At 39.0% G+C, this 26,681-nt stretch overlaps 1 protein-coding gene across 3 annotated transcripts in view; it reads right to left on the reverse strand.

Moving 5' to 3' along the window:
* The window catches only part of ARHGEF10 (Rho guanine nucleotide exchange factor 10), a 108,451-nt gene that overhangs the window by 77,089 nt on the left and 4,681 nt on the right, over positions 1-26,681 (reverse strand). For all 3 annotated transcript variants that reach the window (XM_066179818.1, XM_066179817.1, XM_066179816.1), the window contains exons 2-4: positions 18,093-18,168; positions 2,886-3,056; positions 436-726 (exon numbers count right to left, since the gene is read on the reverse strand). In XM_066179818.1, the coding sequence (XP_066035915.1) occupies positions 436-726; positions 2,886-3,056; positions 18,093-18,129 (499 nt within the window). In that variant the 5' untranslated portion in view covers positions 18,130-18,168. The remainder of the gene's footprint in view (positions 1-435; positions 727-2,885; positions 3,057-18,092; positions 18,169-26,681) is intronic.

Below are 26,681 nucleotides of genomic sequence, written 5' to 3' on the forward strand. Positions count from 1 at the left end.
TCAAATTTCTCAAGTCTAGTTACAAAATGGTATCTTGTTTCTATAGTAATCCATATTTATTTCCCTTTCTAGTTTCCTCTTCTGTCTCAAAATTGTACTGGAAGACAGAGAATTCATCAAATCATCAAGGGAAAAATCCCACAGCAACTCTAAATCCACAAGAATTGGAAAATAAACAAACAGAAATGCATACAGAAAAGGCAAAAGGGAGAGGAATTTTGCCAGGATCTAGAAAAAACAATAAAAGGTATGAGAAGAAATCATTTTGCCTGAACACTGAACTCTGAATCTGGAAATTATTTCATTATGTTAAAAAGGAGTTAGCATTCATCATACTCACCCAGACTGAGTGAGTGTATTTCAATATACAGGAAATATACCTGATTTTAACCAAGGATTCCCCTTCAAATAAAGTCAGGTGTGTAAATACAGTACCTTCCTCATCTACAGAAAGGCTGCGTATGATGACAGGGCTGGAGTAGGCTGGCAGTATCAGAGGGAGGTTGGAGGGCACAGCATATCCACAAGGCACCGGGACAGAATATCCACCCGACAAGCTGGGACTTGCACATTCATCTTGAGGACTTGGCTCTGGTGATGAGGATGGATCCTTATCTTGGATCGGGGAAATATTTATGACTGAGTAGGGATTTACTTTGGCTGGAGTGCCTTCTGCAGCAGGTTCTGATGTTTGTGGCTTCTCACTGCTTTCTAAATTATCAGCTCCTGTAGTTGAAAGATGAAACAAAAATACAGAGTTTTATTTTTCATACCTGTTCAAGCTGTTCTAATAGCTCTTTGCAAGTATGCTAAACACTGACCTGATCTTTACTATACAAGTTGCTTACAACCTATGACTCAAAATTCCCACACATTAGGGCCAACCTCACCATTTTATAGACAATATAGGAATGCAACAAAAGCAAAACAAAATGAGTTACAAAGATGCCCATGGAAAAACAGTAACTTGACTGACATAAGCACATGAGTCAACACAGTCTAAATCCTAAAGGTTAAAATCTGGATTCCAGATAAATTTCAATCTTACAAACACAAACACAGTATTTTAGGGCTAGTCGTAAGGACAAGAAAAGTTCACCGGAGGGACATTCCTCAAAGAGCAGTCCTGAAAACAGTCTGTTAAGGAAGAGAGAAATAAAATAACTTTACAAGTTTTCCTCTTTGAAGATGTATTGTTTTATGCTATACAAAGTTCCCAGTATTTTTTGAGACACAGAGAGGTACAGAAGAACCACAGGCCCCTCTGAAGGGAATTGTAGAACTGCATCCCAAGTGATCAAATGATTTAAACTGTAAGCACAACTTCACAATAAGGGTGAGCAAGCAACAGATGCTCAGGGATAGTGTTTAAGTTCCAGGTTGTCAAACTGTACAGTACCCAAAGAGTTTTCTTTAATTGCCATAAGCACAGTGAATCTGTTTACAAAAGGAGAGATTGGATCAAAGTAAGCAAAATCAGCTGTTAGCAATCTGAGCAGAATTGAGCAGCCATTTCCAGACTACACCTCAGCACTGGGAACATCTGCATATGTCATAAAAAATGTTTCAATATTTAGCAAAAACTTCTGTTTATGAATGAAATTCATGGATTCAAACTCCCCTTAGTTTCATGCACAACATCTCAAGCTCAGCAACCAGCAAGTTTAGCTGTGAAAAAACTTATCCCAAGCCATCGATGTGCCTTAAGACCAGCAAGGATATACGGTTTTTCCGTAGCTTGACACTCAGACTATGTCCAATCCATTGGTTTGGAAGTCACACTTGAATGGGAAACCACACAGCAATTACATGTGATGGTCACTTTCCCTATCAGGTCTACCATGACTGTAACTGGGAGGAATATTCAAAACACTTGCAGGGTATTTCCATGTGTGAGAGACTGGACTATGACTCAAAACAAATTGACCATTTTTGGAGGTGCCTGGATGCTTTGCTGAGGCCAGGTTGGCAAGCCTGCAAAGAGAAGGCAGTGAGTTTTTGGGTGTGCAATGACAAACCTCTGGTCTGCGTAAGACAAGGGGTGAACTCATCACCACCACAGACTACAAACTGGGCTCTGAGACGGGAAAGAGACAGACCTTGGGTAGACAGGATGGTCCTTTTTATCACACCAAACTGCCCTCCCTTACACACACGCCCTCCTCCCAGGGAAGGTCGTATTTACATGTAGGCTTACTGACATTAGAGGCAGCTGCCTTAGAAGAGGTTATAAACTGTCAATAACCTCCGAAGAGCCCTCAGACTCATTTCTGACACCCTCCACCAGAGAACTGCACGTGATCAAAAGACAGTGTAAAGCTTTATCCTCGCAGAGGAAGTGCTTGGGCACTCCCGCCTGAACCTAAGAGTGCATTAACCCACCACGCTTTGTATATTGTGGGCTTTTCCCCCACCCCTGACAGATCAAGACTTTCAATCGTCACTTCAATCAAGTCTCATCAAAGATCCGTGGGCCCTGATTAGGTATCTTCCTACTCTTACCCTTTCTTTCTTCCTTTCTTTTCTCTTATATGTTTTCTTAAGCAGTTTGTATTTTTATGCTTTGATATTTCCATATTACTACATTTAACAACCACCAAAATGGCTATATATTCACCTTCCATTGTAACCAAATTTTTCCAAAATACGTGTATATTTACAAAAACCCGGTATGTGTGTATTTACAAACACCAATCATTCAGTGGCATTTCACTCTAATCAGCTCCAAGAGATCCATTAAGAAGAACTTACCCTCAGGGGCAGGCCATAACACCATGGAAAACTCTTGTTAAAGTACTTACATTGCACTGTCAAGAAAAGGCATCTTATGATCAGTTCTGACTATTTAGCCCAGTGGAGGTATACAGACCAACAGGCTGACTTACCTGCAGCACCAGCCTCTTGGTGCTCTATGTTATTTCCAGGACCAGGAATGGGTGGCACAAGGGCTTGCCTGTCTGCTTCTGGTATCTCATCTCCACTATCAAAGTCAAACTGTTCTCCCTCGTCCTCCTCTTCATCAGTCGGACCCGTGGCTTTTGGTTCGTGCTCTAGAACTGTGCAGAAAGACACACCTTTGGTTGTTTGCTCTCAAGAATGATTTCATGGGACCAGTAAATGCTCCACATTACAAATGAAGCTTACACAATGACGCCTTAGATTTTTAGGTTACTGGAACAGAACAAAAGTTGACTGATGTGTTGATAAGCTCACGCCGTTTTCAATAAATCATTTAGTGCAAACAAGGAAACTACTTGGAAAGAAATAAACAAGTAATAATGCAAATACACTTGCTTTTGTCATAATGAACCAAAAGATTTTTAGAAAAACACTTAAACGGCCAATTTTTAAACAAGGAAACTTCACAGACGAATTTATTTGCACAGGGACATTGCAACTTTATAACTTTCAAGTCATTTTTCCTTTCTAACTCAAACTCCTATGTCTATTCTTTTCTAACAGTGTGCAAATTCCAGTGACAATAACTTAGTTCACACACTCCAACAGAGATAAGCACATTGGTTTTCTTACTCCAATTGAGACAGTTTTAAACCAAGGGCCTCATGCAACATGCATTAGCCCTGTTACCAAACACATATGTATTCTGGTGGAGGGAGGATGTGGAACCTCTGAAGAAGTAACGGCTGACATAATGACACCCTAATATTAGGGTGGGTTTGGGGGTTTTTTTCTCTTTGCTTGTGAAGACACTGTAGCACAGATTTGGCACTCTACACGGGGCTGCAGAAGGAGCAGGAAGAAGTACATGGCAGTTTCCCCCCATGCTATTGGGGAAAACCCATGAAAATTTAAACCCCTTCATGTACCCACGGCATGAAACAATACCCTAAAAAAGATAAAGATGTAAACACACAAGTACATTATAAAAATTTACCTGAAGGTGATATGGTTCCCCCCCCTCCTTCCTCAGGTAACACAAAATGAAAAATAAGTCTTGCAAAGACGATTGGATCTGCGGCATGATGATGATGTTATCAGCTATCCTACATCCAGGACAAATTTTTTTTTATCTTTATGATAAAACCCACAACACTCCAAAGATCTAGACTGCTTAGATTGTCATGGTAATCAGCATTCCTGCCAAGGCCTCTGTTTCTTCAGGCAGGCTGAGCCAGCATATTTTGCCACAGCCACAAATAACATGATCTTTCATGCAGCCTCTCTGCAGGAGAAGAAGTGAACTAATTGCAAAAATGATAAGGAACAAAAAACCCGGGTTATCCTGCATTTATTGTCATGTGTTATGGCTGAGGCAGCAAGACATTTAATTTCATTTTGATGAATTCCTTTCAAAAACTCTTCTGTATGAAGTCAGGCTTCTCATTTTTGCTTTGTCCATTAGCAACTCTTTTTTTCCTGAAAGATGCAAGAAATTCTTCAGAGCTCTTCCAAGTGATTAAAGACAAACATGGCATTCTTCCTGATTCAGCATCCATCTGACTAAACTGTAATACTTGTTGCTTGACAGTGTAATGAGGAAAAGAAACAAAAGAGGGGGTAGATGCTTTTTCAACATGAGTAAAAAAAATTAAAAATTGGATGTGCCACTTAATTTTTTTCTGTCGTGGCTATTAACACTGCCCACTTCATTCATTTCAAAACACTTACTTTGCATCACAGATAAACAAGGCACAGAACCTGATAAATGGGCACTACAGCCTGGAAAGATCTCATAATCACACCACTGATGGGACAACGGGTTAAGATTACAAAAAAGGACAAAAAAAGAAAGAATACATTGTCCATCAGAAAGGGTAGACAGGAGACAAACAAACATCCTCCATTCAGAAAGTTTTAAAACTGTATTTCAGTTTTGCATCACTTCTACATTTGCTTAATTCTGCAGGCTTATACTTTAGCCTTTTAAATTTACAGATATATTCTTCTTTAAGCTTTTAATATCAAGGGCACACTATTTCAATTGATGGAAAAAGTATATAAAAAAAAGACGATGGGAGCGTTTTGCTTCAACTTAAGAGCCGATCAGAACTGCAGATAAACACAGATTATGTCACACAAAAAAAAGACAAACTCCTGTTTAGAAAATACCTATTTTCCACAGCTCTTTGTGTTATGCCACAACAACACACAGACAAAAGCTCTTTTTAAGTGCTACAATTAGGAAGAGTGACAGCAGTTAGACCCAGGCTGAAGCTGGCTACTAAATACCACCACAGATCTTGTAAAATTTCAGGCACATGAAGATAGCCCCAGTTCCTCCTACCCTTTATATGCAAATCAAAAGGGTCAAAGCCAAATAGTGCACGAGGCAATGGTACTTGCAGAAAAAAGAAAAAAGGGAGAGGAGAGGAGGAGTCTGGTGGGTGGGTGTGTGAGGGGGGGATTTTAAAAGGCACCCTCCCTTGCAAAAAACAGAGGACTTTTTTTTAAAATCATAATTTTAAAATGCACTATTTATTTCTGAAGTAATAATCACACAATGCTTAGAATGACAGAGTCTGTCTGGAATGACTTCAAATAATAAAATTAGTTACTACAAATCCAATTTTCCCTTTCACCACTGCTCACATCCTTAGCTTTATGAGTGCCAACCAGAACAATGAAAATACAAAAATTGATTGAACTTGTTCACCTTATGGCAATACCACCCTGAGAGGTCTTCTAATTCTTCAGGGAAATTCTCACATTTCTAAAAATTTCTATTTGGAGTTTTCAAGACTGGAAAAAAATCTGATGTAATGGAAACATTGTATTCCAGTTAAATTAAGTATGAAAGTGCTAATTTAGAATCAGAAAAAGGAACACATGTTCTCAAAACTGTGCACAGCACACAGTTCTATGATTTTTTTCTGTGCTTTGTTATCCAGTGAAATAACATTTCTTAAATTTTCTTCAAAAATAAGCTCACTAAGGTTGTGTTTACAGAGACCTGCTGGGGCATAGGCAAATTTAAAAAATGTTTGGCTGCTCTGTGAATTGCAAAGCATGCTTGGAACCATTTGCCTTCCTATCCATTATCCTCAAATTATTTCTAGTTCAGTCTAATACAGCTAAGGAGTTAAAAGAACGACATTAATTTTAAAGTCCAGATTAAGTCAGTAAAGCTTCATTAATAGTTTTCCTTAACAGTTTATTTTAGTGACACAGAAGTAAGATAAAATAGCTCTACACTTACTATCAAGTGCACTTTGAATACAACACGGATACACTGGAAATAATAAAAGCACCCCAAATGTCTGTCCCCCCTTGCAATCTCGTAAATCCATGAGAAGTCAACTGAAGAAGTCAACTTTCTTCCATGAAAAACCATGATAAAGGAAGAATTAAATGGAACCCCAAGCACAAACAGTTCAGCAGTCTGGGGCACGGTAACAATAAACCTGGAAGCCCTGGACATAACCAGGCACGCTGCAACCAATAAATATGAATACTTTTTGTTCTAAGGTTTGAAAAATATTTTTAGAAATGGAAGGCTTCTGTATAATTAGGAATGTCATCTTTGCAATCAGCTGTATTTTTTTTTTTTTTTAAGTTCACAGGCCACTATGGAACAAAAAGCAGAAATGCATCTATTATATTTAAAGAACTCAATAACCACTTTTAGTCGCTTCTACCTTGACCGATGAAGGAAATAAGTGTACAATGCCTCAAATGGCACATATCTAATCACTAATTTGTGAAAAAATATGAATAACAATTGGATACAATTGAACCTAAAACACACTGGCAGGAGTTGCCTGGTCTTATTCCAACATGCAATTTTGAAACATTTTTCTTTTTTGTTCATTATTTTGGATTGCAACCAGACATTTAGGACTGCAAAGACCTACTTCCTTTTAAACGAATTCTCCAAATGTTTCAACTTTCTACAAATACTTGAGTATCTTGAAATACACAAAACTTTTTAGTAAAAAAAAAAAATAAATTAAAATGTTATTATCCCAGAATATTTTTAGATATTATAAAATTTGCTAACTCACACAGGTTACAAGTCAAAACAAACTGCCAGACATAGCAATCTAAATGTTTATTATTCGTCCTTGATACATTCCAGAGATTTCTCTGAGGAGATACCCTTCCCTTTACCCTTCCCTTTACAGATCCCCTCCCTGTATTTCTAGACCGTTAAAATCTGCTGAGCTACTTATGGAAGTGTACAACAGAAATAAGTACTGCAAGCATACAGATACCAGGAAATTACTCAATTTTTAAAGTTACCATTAATTTTGTAAAGCTAACCATTTGGGGCCGAACACACCCTGCTGACTCTGCTCCGGGATAAATGGGATCTCAAGCTGTTCCCGTTTTATTTCAGAAGGGATTTTGTAGCAGAGGCTTGGTGTCTGTCAGGATTGTGAACCTTGTGCTAGGAAACACTCATGCCTGCAGAAGCTTCCAGATTTGGCCAACTTTGTAAAACAACAGCTGCCTCATATTCAGCACGAACTTGAAGACAAGTTTCAAGAAACTTGGTCAGCAGTGGACAGCCTCTTTCTTCTCCCACCTTGAAAGCACTACTTAGGTTGCATTCCAACAGCTAGAAAAAAACGAGGTATTTTCAACCCACTCATGTGACCACTAATCCTTCAGTTCCAGGAGAGAAAACTGCAGTTAAATATTCTTTATTTAAAAAGAATACTCTGGTACTTAGCTGACACATCGCTCTTCTGCCTTTCCTCATAGGACACCTGCACCTGCACCAGCAGGGAGAGCGGCAAGGTGCAGGGCAGGAGAGACCCTGCAGGAAAGAGGCTGAACTGAACTAGCAAGTGCTTCTGCCAGCACTGCCCTTCACTGACACTTCCCAGTCACACAGCACATCCACCAGCACACCACTGGCATCCATACATCACCTCCTCACACAATCACATGGGTGGAAAGTATCCATTTTGCTGGGGGAAAACAAACATCTAGGACAAAACTGCGTATGCAGAAACACACGAGCAAGCACTCCTTTCCATGGGAAGCAGACTGGAGCCAAGGACTTTCATTCCCCTTGCACTCACAGTTGTGCTAAGCTGGCACTGCAGGGAACCCAGGTCCTTGTGGTACAAGCATGCTGCTAATTACACACACGTCCAAAGCATGACCACAACGTCAGCATAAACAGTGTCTGTGGAAAACAGTCACAAAAAAACCTCAACCAAACTAAAGAGTGTACATTCATACAAAAAGTGTTTCCAGTGATGGAAACAAAAGCAATACCACATGAATTAACAGGCTTTCCCTGCAAATAAATAACATAGAGATAAGTACAAATGCTTCTTTAGTATTTTGCAAATACACACACTACATACTAATTATGTTGTTGAGCATGCACAACAGATATTGTTCTTCTGGATAAAAAACAAATTCAAAACCAGAGTCAGAAGAATAATGAATCTGTCTGCTCAAGTTTCAGAGAGCCTGCTAACAACAGCACACGTAATACCTAAAAGATTGCATTCCTTGAAATAAAGTCCAGGTCTGTGGATGTTAGGAGAGATTCACAAATAGCAAAAACCCTGAAGTTTACAAACTACTCGCAGTGCTAAAAACTTAAGTCTTAATTATCTAAAATTTAAAAGAACTGAGTTGCAAAAAATCAAAAGTCTAAATAAGAGCATTAAGACGTGAACCAGGCTGTCCAGAGAAAAGCAAGAACAACACCAGCAGACTTGCACTCCTTTGTAAAGCCTCATTGTGCTTTTCAGTGCTGGCTACCAGATAACCTGAAAGACAGCGAAATAAAATCAGTGTTTTGTGGCGATTTACTTTCAATACTCAGCACACTGGTGGCACTGGTATTGCCTGCTACCACTAGAAGCATAGATCAAGCCTGATCCAGAGGTGTCTATTCCACCTCAGCACCATTATAAGCACATTCTGACATACAAAGTTTACCAAGAAATTCTGCTGGTGCCTTAAGGAAAGCCTATACAGACGTTACTAGGAATTCTGCACAAATACATGAGAGAGCCCTCTCTATGCTTTTGCACCTATCCATATTACAGGCTACTAGCATTCCATCAGTATTCAAGGGATACCAACACACTTAACCCTTAGCACCCCCAAGGTCACCCATCAGAATTGGTATAAATGCCACCAGGCAGCTGAGCAGATTAGGTTTGCTGATGGTGGCTGTGCAGCCAAGTTCAGCCTCAGCTACTGCACACACGACCTGCTGAACTCAGCTACAATGTGCTGCCAAATGGACAACCCACACAGCGAATGGGAAAACCAGAGAGCAAAAATAAAACAGAAATCAAACAGCAGACTACTACAAAGTCATTGAGAAAATGAAGAATCCAGCTCTGGCAGTACAAGGACGGAGCATAAGGTACAAACAACATATGAAGCAAAGACAGAAAAATTTTCTAGAAAATGTTGTTTTGACCGTGTAGTCAACAATTTCATGAAAAAAAAACTATTTTTAAGGAAAATTCCACCAGCGAGAGCAGTCTGGCTTTTTACTTACTTCTATACTTTTTTTTTCTATCAGTTATCAACTATTAATATCTATACTTCCAAATAATTACCTTTACTTTCAAGCAATTGCTGTTTAATGGTTTGAGGTATATGGATTTCTCTAATACAGTCTGTTTAATTCTAATTTGCAATATAAAACTGCTGAATCATCTACCAATACCTTGGATCAAAAACTCTTTAAAAGTAATTGGGAACCCCATGAAGCAGAAGGCAGCCACACATACCCTTGAGATCTAAAACAGGGAGCATGAGATCCTACCTCCACAGAAAGAAAACATACAGCTCAGGTGCATAAACTGACTATCATACTAAATAAAAGCTGAAAGCCAACCAGAGCAAAAGCTTGAGTTTTTAGGTCTTGGATCATTCTAGCAGCATCTTTCTACCAGGATGACAAAGTCTGGTTAAGAAGTTAGCAAAGGATTTTACTTCCTTTTTGGATCATGTTTTTTCCTCAACCTTGGCAGCAATTGTACATACTTCCTAGTCTGAACCTTCAGATGACTTAGGCAAAGGGATGCCTAAATCCTGGATCACTGGTCTAGGCTGAACCTTTGTCTAGCAATGTCAACACTTAAGTACTTACTGGGTCCCCCCAAAAGCACCACTTAGAACACCGAAAAGCCTCTGACTTCCAACAGATGCTGACATGCAGCTGCTCATTTGCTCAGCTCACCTCCACAGCAACAGCCCAGGCAGGGATCAGCAGATGCACACAGCTCCAGGAACCCACTGTCCTTCTGGACACACCGCCAAAGGTTCCTTGTTCCCAACAATTACAAGTCCAGCAAACATGCTGAGCACTGAGTGCAACTTGTTCACATGTTTAAAAATAAATAAGATTTAACTATTTGTGTTTTCCCCTTAATGAATTCTGGACAAAGAAAAAAACTAGGTATTAAATTTTACAGCAATTTACTGTATCTTATACTAATAAATGTACAAACTAGAACAGAATGGTTATGTCCTGTAAATCCAGGACAACACCGGAAATATTCTGGATTTCAGCTGGCTTCTTACGTCCTCATTTCTATGGTTACCCCTCCATTCAGCCTAAAGGGCACAGATCAAACAGACTTATTTGTAAACTAAGCATAATATACACAAAATATGACAAATCCATTATCTCAGCAACTAATGAGGAGGGAGTTTTATAGCATCCCCTTTCTCAGTATTTCTTTTAAATATTATTTGAACACATCTTGATCTTCTTTGCTCTAACATGGTACGGTCCAGTTTTAGCTCAAAAAAAAAACCCTGTGAAATTCAAGCAAACTCATGAAAACAGTAATTCTTACATCACTGAACTCTCAGAAATCCTGTTTTACACTACCCTTTTAACACACCTGCTACCAGAAGTTCTATCACCTTAGTGTATACTGGGCAACAATGGTGTTTCCTTGGGACTTTTCGCTCCAACAGCCTCAGAGCCCTTCTCACCACTCCTTTCCAGGGGAGGGAAACTCTGCCCTGGCCCCAAGATTGGTCACAGAAAACCACCATAAGCAAGTATCACCATTGAGACCCTCAGACAATACACATGAAAGTCAGGAAGGAATTTCTTCCAATATAAAAAGTCTTGTTAAGAATTGTGTATTTGTTTTCCATGGCCAGGGTTTGGTAGTGCAGGGGCTACAGTGGTGGCTACTGTGAAAAGCTGCCAGAAGCCTCCCCATGTCCAGCAGAGCCAATGCCAGACAGGTCAGAGAGAGCTGCTGTGGGGAAAATGGATTCCATCTCAGTCACACCCAATACAGTTAGCAAGTGTTCTTCTCATGCAAATATGAGTGGGTCACCATCTGATATGCATGGGGAAACAGCAACCCCAGCCAAAGTTAATTTTACTTCTACTTCCCTCTGCAATACAGGAGACTGCTGAGATCCTCCTAATTACACCTAACCACTTCACTGCTCCCAGGGCAGCACCTGGATTTCCCTCTGTCCCCCGCTGCCAACATACAGAATGGGAAAATACAGAGACTGGGAATCATCCATCAGTTGGCATCCCCATGGCACAGGAGCACAGGCATCTTCTTCCCTTCCAGCCCCTAGAGAAACTTCTACCAGTATAAGGTTATCCAGAAGGTTATCCAGAAATTATCATGCTTTCACTGAAACAAAGTTATTGAGCTCAACAACTGACTATTTAACAGTAAGACATATTCTTGCAACAACCCTTCTCTGACCTACTAAATCATGCTCTGTATTCATTTTAATGGAAATATGATAAGGCAAGAAAGATTATTTCAATGAGGAAGAAAAAAAGAAAATCTATACAGGGGGCTGGAAAAGTCTTCTCCCAAAAATGTTTAACAAGTATGTTTTCCTCAGTTTACTAGGCATAGTTTCAATTCCTCCATGCAGGAAAAGCAAGCAGCACCTAATAAATGTCTCATTCAAAAATTCATACACTTTATTTATTACAATGCAGACAAGCTTTTATCTTAGACAAGCTCATGCACAAAGTAAGAGAATTATAACAATTTATAAACAAGTGAATCTTTCCATAAACTCTAGAGTAGAATCATTACAGAGGCTTTAGGCATGGTTAGTGAATATTTATTGAGTCCAGTGAAACAGAAGTAAAAAACTCCAAAAAAAAAAATTTCAGTTCTTTGCCAGCAATTTATCCCAGCCAGTTAATGATAGATACAAGTCCTAAAAATGCAAAGAAGTATAGGGAAAAAAAAAAACAAAACCTCACCCTCTTCTTACAGGTTGGCTCACTAAAATTAAAATTTCAGACCTTACTTTCAACTGTCCATTGAAAGAATACCCAAAAATCAGCACAAATTCCTTTACAATTTTGGGGGGATTTTTTTAAGCAATCAACACTAGTTACCACCAACCAATGTACAAGTTTTGCTGCAATCCCCTGTAAGGCCTTTATCTCATCATCAACTTTCTGTTTAACATGTCTGGGCTTTGTCCCTACACAGACCTAGCAAGTAAAGTCAAGTCACCTTAAAGAGCAGCTGAGTAAACAGGAAAAAAACCAACAAAACAACTACATCTTATTATTCAGAAAAAAACCACCAAATTCTATCAAAAGAATGAAATCACCCACCAAGAAATCCACAACAGTAACATCATTTAACATGTTCTAAACATCTAGAAAAAATTTTTAACATTTTTCTTAAAAAAAAAAAAAATATATCATTACATCTATATATAGTGTGTTTTCTTTGTGGGTACTAAAACAAAAAATAAGCTATTTATTGATCTATTTATTTTCTTTCTATTTTTAATTTTTCCCAACACAAAAATATACTTGGCTAGAAGAAAAAAATATGTAATTGGGAGTGACATGTGATACCATAAATGGTTTTCACAAAGCGAATTTTCTTGTTACTCTTCATTGCACAGCTTGTCTGAATTGTCATATGAAATAATTAATCCTTACCTTAAACAATGCATTTTCCTTCATTTACTGGGAGAAATGTGACCTTTAGAAATAGATAAATTGTTCTGTTACAGATGGGATGTCAGACACCAGCAAGCTATTGCCAGTTTCAAAAACAAGGAGCCATTCATAACTACAATTCATATTCTGTTCTCATTCTTCTGAAATCTTGGCTCTCTGTTTACAATCATTTGTAACTGTCTGTACGCTGAAAATAGATACCTAACAATATTGTTTAGCCCAAGACCAACTCCCTTCATATCTGCAGCTTAATTTAAGGAATGTCTTATTTCCCCAATCACAGTAAGTAAATGCAAAATGGGTCTTCAATATTCTGTACTTTCAGAGACAAAATCATGAAACATACAAGTGCTTCTCTTGTCGATATTAAAAAGCCCAATTTAACCACCTCTTGTCTCAGTCACAAAATTAGATGTTTAAAATTGTTAAATATGAAAAAAATAAGAATTTTTTTCACTAACTAGTAGAAAAGGTACCTAAATAATCTTAAAGAAATACATATAGGATACAGAATAAAAAGCAGCTTCCCTGGCAGAGAAATACAGTCATCTCTACAGCAAAACATAACAGGTTACCAGCAGCTCCTTACTAGGGTAAATAAAATTTTTCTATTAAGTTGGTGGGGTTTTTGTTGAGTTTCATTTTTTTGGGGTTGGTGGGGTTTTTTTGTCTATTGGTGGGGTTTGGGGGATTTTTGGGGGCTTTTTGTTGTTAAAATATATAAGGTCACCCCAGTGGAAACTTTCATGAGAGCACAGTTGTTTCTACTGCACTCTTACCCAAGGACACAGGCCAGACTTCCTTCTCAGGGACAGAGGAGCAAGGACTATTTTAGTGTTCTGGCCCTGACAGGGAAACAACAAAAAATAACTGCGGAAAGACAGCACTCAGCTCCATACAGGATATCCAGATTTAAGTCCTTGGCCTCCTTGCTCTACATGTCTCCATATCAGGAGCAAAGAAATATCCCACTCACAGGTCTAGAGAGTTGATTTTTTAATATAAAAAGGTGTACAAAATTGGTGTCTAGGAGATATTTTTAGTCTATTACCAGTTTTATTTCAAAGAACACCTTAAATCCCAAACTTCAGCATGACAAGGCTTCTAGTCTAGCTTTACCCAAGGAACTGGGGACAGTGGTGTGGGTGAGTGAACATCCAGCCCTCCACTACACTTGGTCCTTAAGGGCACCTCTTCTCAAATGAAGACGCTTCTCTCTCAGGTAGAGAGAATATTTGGCAATAATATGAAGACTATGCATTCAAATTAATTTTTACAATGCCCTTGTACAAACACTTTCAGTAAAAGTGAATTTTCAGTATTTCACTCTAAAATTTTAACAGATCATTTATGTTAATTTTCTATAAATGGGAAAAAAACCAAAAGTATACTCAGTATGAGGAAATACACCCAATGCTTTCTAATAGTTTTCACAGAGAAATCACACAAGGCATAGTGCCATGTACCAGAAAGAGTGAGAGATAGACATAATCAAAGCAAATGAAACTGCATAACTAAGCCTCCCTGACACGAAGTACCCCCAGTTTCCTCTGGGCAAGAAGCTGCTTCTCAGGTGTCCATCCTGCTAGGCAAACAAACAAAGCTTTCCTTTGGAAACGGGCGTGATAAACACCTCTCAAGTCCTCACTTAAAGAAAAGGACTTCCACTTTGCAAGATCACCAGACATTTTCCAAGTAGAGGAATGAAAAACTGCCAGACACGACATTTCCTAATAAAGCAGTAATCACACAAGTACAGACCATCACAGGTAAACACCATCCCAACATTAACATCCAGCCTCCAGTCCCAGCTGCTCAGTGTGAAGGTAAGTCCTGTACACAAGAGACTCAGTGTGGTTCCAGATTCTCAGAACTACCTGCTTTTTAATTCCTGCCTCCCTTCTGCAGTCCACAGCATATCCTCTTCTTGTCTAAATGAGTTTGGTTAAGGGCATTCCATTACAGCAACCAATTAAAAGCATAATTATAATTTACACCCAAAATAAAATTCGCCATTTTCATTTAGCTTTCAAGAAAGGATTTTTTTTTTTTTTAGTTGACAGAACAAGAATCATCCTCCATTTTATTTCACAAGATAGCCAGGGAATCCTTTTCTGTAGGAAGTTCTAAATACCTGCACTTCATGCTTAAATTCATATGTAAAGACACACTAAAGAAGGGAACATGAGCTAGCACTATCATCACAAGTATCCATTTTGGAAGTACATTTTTGGATTTTCCTCTTAGCCAAGGAAGCCTTTGCATATACCCCTCTCCATCTGCTCCCAAGTTGCTAAAACATACATTGCCTTACCATCCACAGAGAAAAATACTAGGAAACTTTTAATCATGGCTAGAAGAGGAAGCTCTTTTTAAAGCAATCTTGAGGACAGAACACACAGCCAATAATTTTTCCAGGTTACTCACTACTTGAATTTGCTCTGAGGTAGGAAAGGAAACCAGCACAGACTTGTCACTACCTGATTAGCAATGCATGAATGGAATGTCCAAACACCTATGAACAGATAAGTTGCATAAGCAGAATAAATTTAAACAAATAAAACATGTTACATTCCATTCTTTTATCACATGTAATTTTTCCTTATCAAGTAGTGGCAGAAGTAGCTTCACTATTGACCTTTACTGCACCTTAACTTAAACAAGGTGGCTATGGCTCATGAAAATACATTATTTAACCTTTCATCTATTTTCTTGCAACATACCCATGACAAAGATGAAGGTTTACTACTATTCTTCCCCTATTGTATACATTAGGATTGACAAAAAATAAATTTGGAGAATTTTCCTGGCAAAACCACAGAAAACTTACTCAACAAGAATAAAGCTGAGATTTATAGTGCAAGTTATACACTTGTAGATAGAAAGGAGCCCAGATGACTTTCAGCACTACAGCCTTGCTAGGACAAAAAATAAGTAAACAAAAAAATTCCCACAACATCATAAGAACTTTATTTTAAAAAAAGCAACTGATTTCACCTGTGGCCCTAGTGTGGGATTTTAGAATCATTATGCCAAAAGTAAGAAAAAAAATTTTAATGGTTCTGCACCCAACAGGAATCTCATCCTCACTATGAACTAGGACAACCCATCCATGTGCCCTGACAGGTGCTGCTCACCCCTCCTGAACAGACACATGGATGGCCAGTATATATACATGCAAAATAAACCTTCATTTGTTAGCTGTTATGTGTATTTACTATCATACTTGGCCCTAAAATGCTCACTTCTTTTCCACCTGCAAAATAGGTAAGGAAAACTATCTAGAAAGTGAACTAAAATGTCTTTTAGTGTCATTATTAAAATTTATCTTCACTGATAATACCTTTAATATGTTTTTAAGAGGGTTAGCAATGGCAAGCTAAAAGAATAGTAAGTTCCACCAGTTTCAGACAAAGCTGTTCCACGTGAGAGAGAAGCCACAGAATATTCCGAGCTGGAATGGACCCACAAGGCTCATCAGAGTCCCACTCCTGGCTATGGACATGGCCACCCTGGAATCATACCATGTGTCTGAGAGCATTAACCAAGCACTTTTTGAACTCTGTCAGGCTTGGTGCTGGTCTCTGGAGAGCCTGTTCCAAATCCCTTCTTACCTCCCTCCCCCGCCCCTCACCCCCCCAAAGAAAAGATCAATTCACATTGATGCAAGATTAGTTAGAGCAGGATCTCAATTTATGTTAAATAAATCTAATCCCAGCCTATTAAGAACTGACACGTCTGAAAATAAGGACATGATATACATAGTTCTATATGTCATAAAAACATTTGCTGCGAAAGAACCTGAATTCTGGAACGGTACTGAACTGCATCACCCTGAAATCTTCTCAGAGTACCCCACAAGCTGAAATGCTGCACAAAGTTGGAGCTGTTGCCACAATTATTAGCTGTCTTTGAAAAACAGCAGCCTCTGCTCAAGTGGAAACATTGATTCCTTAGGGATGGCTCTTCCCCTACAGCACTATATTGCTTCAGAGATGGATTATCCCGTGGAGACAGTTTCACAGTAACTGTCACTAAACAAAACTGAGCTAAATTCAACGTTCTGACCATGTGGACTAGGACATGGACAGCCAAGGAATTGTTGCCAACAATAACCTCAGTGATATCTCAGAGCATAAATGGAACTGCCAATAATGCTGGCCAGAAATCTAATCCGTTAAAAGCTGATTTCACAAGTTTCTGCTTCTTTCACACTCCCGACTCCCTAGGTAGTATCTAGCAACAAACCTCTATCTGTGGCAGTGCCTAAACTAGAAAGAAGGTAGTTCTGATCTAGAATGACAATTCCCAAATTTCTAAAGCGTTACACCCGAACAAAACTAAGATCAAATCTTCTTTTATACTCAAATGGCTTCATATAAGTTCTGTGTGAACATTAAGTGAAATTTCCTACTGGCAATAATGTATATTATTTATATATATTAATATATGCACATATCAATGTATATAATAAAGTGCAAGTCCATAAGTAATATTGTCCTATATAAGGAACAGATAATATTATACAGAAAAATCACTATCTATACAAGCTATAATAGCAACTTAACCAAAATAAGAACTCCGTAAATTTATGTTTTGGGATGACCAGAACAAGCACATAATGCTTCAATGAAGTCACCCAGCATCCAGCAACCAAAAGCAAAATCCTATTAAGTACTAAAATATGTAGTAGCAAGCACTACACAATGATGTGCTTACAGGAAATCAAACAGGATTAAAAAATCACCATATACAGTGTTCTCTTTCAGCATAAACGCAAAAGGCAGTTTGTAGATCCTACCTTTGTGCCCTCAGAAACCTGGGTTACACCAGAGGCAATCCAGCTACCAGCATAGAGCAGGCAAGGGGCACTGAGTGTTAACTTTACACGAAGAGCCCCTTAGTCCAGCATCTGTAATAACTCTTCAGAAAGTGCCTGTACTCTGACTACACAGAGCTGCCACAGAAAACACAGATTTGGACTGCAAGGACCAATTGCTCCCAGGTTTCTTCCCATCATGTTCTAACTACACCAGCAAGTGAAGTCCAAGAACAAGACTGGGTAGATGAGAGGAGCTCATGTTTCAACAGAATACCACTGGGTCTAAGCCTTAGGGTGATACGGGGAAAGGGAATGCTGCAGAGGTAAAATCACTGCTCGAAAGATAATCAAATTCTTACAAAAAATTTGCTTTAAACTCCAAACTGTTTCCATTACCTTCTGGTGGTGGTGGAGGGAAATCGTCTGTGTCCATTCTGGTGTATCCAGCACACCTTTAGCAGACTGGAAAACTCTGCAAAAATGAAGGGAACATGTTTTGTAGATTAACACAACTTCCAAATACTGAGACACTGCTTTTCAATTTGGCCAAGCTCACACCTATTAGCTAATACCATTATGGAAGAGAGGAAATTTGCCTGGCTTCTTGCTTCAATATGAATACAGTCCAAATGTTTATGTACAGAGCCCTCAGTATTGGAGCCAATTCTTTTAATGATCTCAGTAAGTCAGCTGAAGAAAGACCAAGTTTTTAAACTATTTGGTACTCTGCAGTTCCCACTTGACAATCACAAGGAGATTACTAAAATATGTTATTTCAGTGTCTGTTTGGAGTGCATATTCCATCTCAAAATCTTTGTGAAGGGGTGAAGGATAAAAATTCTAGGAAGTTTATCAGTTTTCATGATGCTTTTCTCTATTCAGCAATCAGAAATAACAAGTTTTAACTATACACTTTGTACACAGATTCTTTCCTTTTTTTTTTTTTTTTGGCTAATCTTAAAAATTCTGCTTGAGTCCCTTTACTTCCACCTTTCCTAAGGAGAGCAAAGTACTAGCGAGCAAGTTCCCGTGGATCTTTTCTTTCATCTTCTTTTCTCAAATGCCACTGATCTCATGTTTTAAGGAAGAGAAAAACTCTACGAAGCACTCCCCTACACAATATACACAACTGAAGAGAGCAAAGCCCAGAACCCATGAGAAACATCATCCCTCCTTCTCCATAATGCTACTTAACAGTGACATTTCAGTATCATCCAGAAGGAAAACCTACTGTGCTAAGCAATGCACACAGTCTGCCCCCAGCGCATTTTCACTCTACCTCAAGAGACAGCTTGTCAAAAACACAGATTTCAGAATAAAGCTGAGGAGAAAAAAAGTAAGTTTCAAAAAGCTACAAAAGACAGTGGAAGAGCCAATGCTGAACTTTCTGTCCTACTCTTGAGTGGCCCATAGATGTTAATCTGAAGTTGTTATCTGTTCTGCTGGCAACAAAATAGCTCAAGCCCTTGGGAAGTCTCCATAGCCCAAAAACGAAAAGATTAAGTTGAAGGAGACAGTGAAATCCAAGGTGAAATCAACTGCCACTTACAGAAAAAGTGGCAGTGAATAGAAACAGAAAAGCTTCAAAAAACAGTCTAACCCTAGGCACCAGGCAATTTTCCTCCTTAACATTAGGTTTGCAAGGGTGAATTATCAGTCTGATGTGCCAGGAAGGATAACAACTCTGGTAGCACAAGACCCCTTTTATGATGAGACAATTCATAACAACTTCATTTACTAAGTAAACAAAATTCCCTTTTAAACTGTCTTAAGCTTTGGTAACTCTTAATCCAGTCCTAGACAAAATCAAGTAGCTTCAGAGCCAAGGCTCAGAAAGGATTCACCCACGTATACAACGTCTGTCTGTAACACAATAAATTCCATTATGTGCTTTCACTATACAATGTTCCTTCTAAAGCTTCTCTGCAGTTTATATCTGCAGAGCTCCAAGGCGTGTTCCTGCTTACAGATGTCTGGAATGCATCCTGCCACACCAAAACTGTCAGCCAAAACAAGCGATAGTTTGAAGAAATGGCTAGCTTTTATGGTTTTTTAAAGCTGCTCATGACTGGAGCATAGGTTTTTAAGTGTGACACATGTAATTGCCAGCAAACCTCTGAAAGTGAGTCTCAGCTCCTTTTCCAAATGCATCTTTAAGAGAGTAGCTAAAAGGTTTACAGAATGATTTTTGATCTTTAAATATATGATGCAAGCTTTTAAACATCTTCCATGATGCAAACTTTAAACATCAAAGTTAACTTCCAACAACGATTTTTTAAAATAAATTTCCTCCTCATCAGGAAGTATTAACAAGACAGAGAGCTGAGCCATGGAGCTTGATTTCCATTTTGATCTAGCTCACAGTGACATGTTTTGAATTACACAAGAATTGTTTCAAAGAAGGACACAGACCCAGTGTTACAGTCCCACCCACTGACCTGCTTGCACCCATCTGAACAGTGCAGTTATTCACAAGAAGAAAGATACACTTTCTCACTTTAGAATGCCTCAGGGGCTGATTTATACATTACATTAACTCATCTTGAAGTTCCACATATTTTTCGCTACTTTTTAGATGATGAGAAACCTGCAGCAGGAAAGAGAACTTGTGTATTACAGATTGCATTAATACCTTCCAAAAAGAAAACAACTGCCATATTATGAAGCAGACAGCACATTTATGAACAATATCTAATAGCACCATATATCAAAGAAGTTTTTCACTCTTCTTCTGAGAGGCAGGGAACTAACTCAACTTAAAGGTGTTTAAATCAAGATTAAGGCATATTATTTAATTTGACTAGCAGCATATGGTATATTTGCATTTGTAGCTCAAGCGCTTTTCCCATTGATTCTCCTGCTAACCAAGTTACAGAGCACAGCTTACCAGTGCATTTAGACAATAACTGTGGGGAAAAAAAAGCTCAAATTAAGCTGAAAAGGACTTCCGAATGTTCTCTCATACACTCAAGACAGGTGTTTTCAAAATTAAATCAGGTTATTTAGGGCCTTTGTCCTCCCAAGTTATGAAACTCCATACAGGTGGAGGTCTTACCACTCATCAGAGCATCCTGCTCCTGAGCTTAACCAGGAACTCCAGGAAAAGTTTTTCCCGTAAACTGAAAAGGAGTTGCCTTGCAGCAACTTGCAGCCATTGCCTCTCATCCTCCTGCTGTGCTCCCCTGAAAAAAGCCTGGCTCCACCTTCTTTCCAACCTTACCAGAAAGCAGAAGACTGCAATTCAATCCCCCTCAGTCATTTCTTCTCAAAACGACACAAATCTGGTTCCCTCAGCCTCTCCTGACCTCTTCCCACCCCAACCACAGCAGTGGCATTTGCTAGACTTGCTCCAGTTTGCCAGTCCCTCACACTGAACACCTAATTCCAGATGCAGCATCGAGACTACTCAGTAGATGTTACTTGGTCTAACATAAAATTATTTTAAAAATTAACAGCTTTTAAAACACAGAATATTAAGATTTGGTTCCAAAGGTATTTAAAAAACTGCAAAAAGAAAAAACCCTTATGAAACATGAAAGACGTGCTATCATATTCATGCGTATTCCATCATAAAAATACAAATATGAATAACTGAACAATTGCCCTGACCTACTCAAAATGACATAGAGGTTATAAAAATATGCAGCTCTTTTCCCCCATGTAACATTGCTTTCTCAAACACAGTATAACCTCTGTTTAATGACTCAATCTGAACCCGTCCAGACTCCACAGCAACCACAGGAACAAAGGGACAGAAAGAAGCTCTCAGAGTTACTTAGCTGAAAGTTTAACATTTCCCACTGCCATCCAGATGTGAAAGGAATTCGCTTGACTTGGTACTCATCACCTTCCTTGCTTCAGATGTGGGTAGAGATAGCTGTGGCTGCTGTGGGCCACAAAAGTGGTTTACAGACTGTCTCTTTTTTCCCTCTTCCCCCGTTTCCCCTGTGTGCCCCATGTACAGCAGACACAGCGGGAGAGGCAAAGGAGCTCCTGGGCACTTTTATCAAAGATAGCTAACCCACTCTGGTGTAAACATTGGCCCTCACTTCCAATGTCTACTTCCTGATATTTTCATCCAGTACTTTCCTGCCAAACTGTTAGAAGGTAATTCTTACTCATTTTAACAGAATGGAAGAGGAAAGATAGTTTTCCAATTTTTTAAGTTCCCAGTTTACCTGCCTACTTATAGCTGAATCAACCAACCTTGGTAAACCCCAACTATTCCAAGCCTAAGGGACTACTATTAAAAAAAAAAACAAAAAAACAAACCACTTCTAGCACAATAGCATGCTTTTGTTTCAGATGTCTAGCAAGTAACTTCCTAAGTTTGGCACTAAAAATCAGGAATAATCATATTAAATGCATGCACTTTGAGAGAAAAAAACCACAACACGTCCCTTATTATACTGCAGTATTTTTAGTTCCTGACCAAGTTTGCATTGCTTTCTAAGTTTTAAGTTGATATGTAAATACCACATACCACATTAAAACCAGATGTTCATGAGCAATGTTTCCAAAGCAGAAAAGTGCCCCACAGTTAAGGCAGTCAGATCTCTAATGGTACTCACACCAGAGACCAAAATCATCCAAGTGTGAAATGGTCCCTAAGGACAGCTCCTAACACTTCAAATTTTCCACCAGCTACACTGGAAGTAGACCTTTGACCATGGAAGTGGGTACTGAAGGAAGTGGGGGTCTGTGATGTCCCACAGCAGCCCTCACAACCTCAAAGTACTAATACCTGCAAAATCTGTGATACTGAAATTCTGATTCCACAGCAAAGGACAGATTCCGCAAGCAAAACAAAGGCAGAGACACCTTAATACTTGTCCAAAGACTCAGTTTTTCTCTCTGAGGCTCAGTTTTCCTTTCTCCTAACCTCTGGTAACTTCTTTTGCCTCCAGGACTAGGCATCTCAGCTGCGTCTGCATATCTGATTTTGTTCAATGACTTCCTCTAATTGTGGCACAAACAACAGACTATCAGTTCTCGGCTAAAGGATTACAAATACTGATCAACATCTGCATTTCCACTTCAACAAAACTATTTTCCAACAGCCACTACTTGGGCAGAAGTCAGAAAGCAACAAAAATGGGACTGGCACAAACTCTGCCAAAACTACAAGGCAGTGCAGCATTCAGACCTGGAGGCACAGTACTTACGTACCGAGCTCCCAAAGGGCACAGGCTGCCAAGTTTCCTCAGCTCTATCACCCTAAGAACTGTAAAGATGACTCACGTACCTTCTCTTTAGGGTGTGTGCATTATAACTGCAGCAACATCAGGATTCTTCATTCTTAACACTGCAGAGAGAATGAACACTTTATAATAGGAAAAAGAAGCTGAAACAAGCAGACTGATTTCCAACAAACTGTGACTTGCAGAGAAAGCTTAGTCCAAGCAGAAATGCAATGTCTCTGAGAAAGCCTGAAAGTCTAAAAATTAAACTAAAAAAAAACCCAACATCCAAACATCAAAAGTTGCAAAGGCAAAGCCCATGGATGTCTAAAATCCCCCTGTGTCCACAACACTTACTGAATATTGGTGTTTAATGTCCAATTGAGTCATCTTCCACCTAGAACTACACAACTCCCATTGGGAAGTAAATCTTGCTGAAATTTGATGTGAAGATTCTTCCAGCAGTGCAGGGAAATGACAAGATAGAAGAAGGCAGAAGGAAGAACGTTAATTTCCTCTTTATTTTTCCTCCCATAGCTCAAGAAGGCTGTCTTACAGACTGAAAAAATAAACTTGTTCTCCATACAAGTTATTCTTAAGAAACACAGACTGTAATTTTTCTTAAGAGGTGCCTACAGTGAGTATGAATGAAGCAGCCATTTATATTACGACAGCTTCCCATCCCATGCTGCAAGCCATTAAAGCAGTCTCTGTATCAAGACTGGATGATTATTTCTTTTAACATCTATTCGATTTTATTAATAGCTAAGAGTCCTGTTCTATACAAATTTTATGCTTAAACTTAGCAAAGAAAATTACTGAAATCACAAGTAATGGAATAAAAAAGGAGATAAAATGGTTCAGGTAGAAAATTAATAGGAAGTCTAATTCCTGGCTCACTTAAAGTTGGGTGACACTCTAGTTCTTACAGCAATTCAAATAAGGCCAGATCTGCAGAGGTGCACATTTTTCAGAATGAACAGAGAATCCACTTCCACAAAAGCTATTTTGCTTCTTTTCCTGCTCCCCTTTCTCACACCAAACACTACCCTGCTCAAGGCCAGAGAAAATACAGCAGCAGCAGCAAGCCCTGAAAAAGAAGCAATCTACAGAGACGCCCCAAAAACTCTGCCGAAGATTGGTTTTCTAATCTTTCTTTTTAAAGAGTATTATTTACAACACTTCTTCACCTAGATTCCTGTAGGAATCACCCAGAGGAAGGCAAAAGAAGAGGGAAGCAAAGATCACATCGGCAGATTTGTCCAAAGGATCCTGACCACAGTGAAATCAGCGCTGCTAAATTTTTAGTATTTATGTTCTTCCCCTCTACAGATTATTATTGCACAGCAAATTACAGAATCACAGCTTGATAGATTTGTTCAGGTTGGCAGGAGGTCATGTAGTCCAACCTGCTGCTCCAAGCCAGGTCCACTACCAAGAGAGACCAGGCTGCTTTATCTACTGAGATCCTGAAAAATCTCTAAAGACAGACTGCACGACCTTATCAGGCATCCTGATAAGGATGTTGTTTTGTTCTCCTCATAGAAAAAAAACCACTGTCCTTATATCTAGCTAGAACTACTCTTCAGTTATGACCATAGCCTGTGGTCCTGCCCCCTTTCTCATAGTCTGCAGGCCGGTGGGAGCACACTGGCAGGCCCCCTTGAAGCTTCTTTCTCCTCCAGGGCACTGTTCCCACTCCCTGACATTGTAGCAGCCTTGTGCTGAACTTGCTCAGTTTCTTCCACATCTCTCTTGTATTGGGGTGAGATGTGGACACAAAACTGGATGCAATACTGCAGGTGTGGTCTGACAAGTGCTGAGTGAGAGGAACCCTTCCCCTCTGAGGAGACATTCCTTCCAAGGTGTGTAACCTTCCCCACCTCATTGCTGAATTCCACAGAGTTCTGGCCAATCTTGCTCCTCCAATCCACCCAAATCCTTCTGAATGACAGCCTGAATCTCAAGCACATCCACTGCCCACCGCTTTCCCCCAGTTTGGTGTCACTTGCAAACTCCAAGAGTAAGGGCTGGTGGGCTTCCACTTCATGCCTAACGATAAACTGGACACTCCATCATCCTATGATGGACTGCTGGGGCTCTCCACTGGTTACCAGCCTCAAGTTACAGCCAACCAGCCACTTCCAAAACCAACCATCCCACCAGGCTTCCACCCATCGAGCAGCACACCCACCTAGATCACAATCACATTCTGCAAAAGACCTTGCTGAAACCAACACAAGCACATGGTTTTATTAAGCTCAACAGCAATATATTTACTTTACAAATAGAAAAGCCATAACCTACAAATGTTTGAGGAATGAGAGGAATACAGATAAAAAGTAAACCAGGGCAAGGAGGAGGTTCTCAAACATTCACTTAGGACACCTAACTTTTTTTAGTGAATGAGCCTTGCTCCTGTCTTTTGTCCCGGCACCTGAATACCCAAAGTAAGAAGACAGGCACCACTCCACGATTCCCAGACCATCCTGGAGGTCAAGAGCACTGTAACAAATTGCAAGCATCTGAAGAATTAAAAGGGAACACTGGCATCATATGCTTTAAATCAAGAAATCTGGTTTTCTTCTGTGCCACACAAACTAGAAAACTGCATCACTGGATCAAGACAAAGATCCTTCATGTCCCACATGCAAGCAAAATTAAAATATATGAATATTAAGAGCATTTTTCTTAATTTGTGCTATATTTTGATAGCAATCAAGTAACTTCATCTGGAAAAGCAATCTTATTTCTGCAATTTCCTTTTTTTAATTTAATTCAGATTAGCCCCTTCAATGCTGGATATGAAGAAATACCTTAATTGGAAATACCCTCATCAAGGCTTCTATTTTGTAATCATAGAAGATCCTCATATGCTTCAGCACACCTCAATTGAGATGTAAACCTATACAGGGTTTAATGGCATACATATTATTACAATACACGTGTAATTAGAATTATTACACAGAGAGTTTAGAAATGCTTTTTATTAAAAATGCACCAAAATATCACTTAGTGTAGTAATTCTGATCACCCTCTGCATGTAAAACACAGTAATTTTGTCACAGGGAGTATATCCCCTCCTGAAACATGGTTGCATTCTCCAGCAAATCAAGTCTTAACTTGGAAAAAAAAGCCACAGAAATGTTATTTATGGATACATTCAATAAAGCATTTTTTTTCTCCCTAACTGTACATTAGTCAGACACTCATTACAAAAGCAGAAAGTCTTGTTTCAACTTGCACTAAACTTGTGGATCCTAGTTTTAGGAGGCATAGGTTGTCTTCCAAGATACTGATGACAACTGATGAAAATTTTCACCAGAAGCTGCTTCCAATGATGTAAGTGAAAGGATACCCTGAAATGAATATTCAGTTACTACTGCTGACTGCAAACCAGGTCCTGACAGAGACACTTTACCGAAACATTTTCAGCTCTTTGGGTACCACTGTCCTTGAAAAAGTAACCACGCTGTTTCTCATCCATGACAGCTCATTCTATCTGATCATTAGAAAATCATCCAGTTGAACAACGTATTTCACCTATGAACCAAGTTATTAAGAATATAAATAGAGTCTTATTGCTGAGTTTCAAAAATGCATGGAGTAAAATATGGAAATACATTTCTAATAACAAAGTTAAAATGCATGCTCTAGAAAAATAACACTATTTTCATTGATTTTCTAACTGCAAAATTTTATTCAATAAATCAGAAATCAGGTAATGCAGCTGTTAAATCATTAATTACAGGAAGAAAGAAAAATAGCAATAGCACCTGCAAAGAACAGCCCTTGTCTTCAAAAA

The sequence above is a fragment of the Chamaea fasciata genome, unplaced genomic scaffold (assembly GCF_029207755.1).
Source record: "Chamaea fasciata isolate MVZ Bird 193981 ecotype frontalis unplaced genomic scaffold, bChaFas1.0.hap1 SCAF_3, whole genome shotgun sequence".
Lineage (NCBI taxonomy): Eukaryota > Metazoa > Chordata > Aves > Passeriformes > Sylviidae > Chamaea > Chamaea fasciata.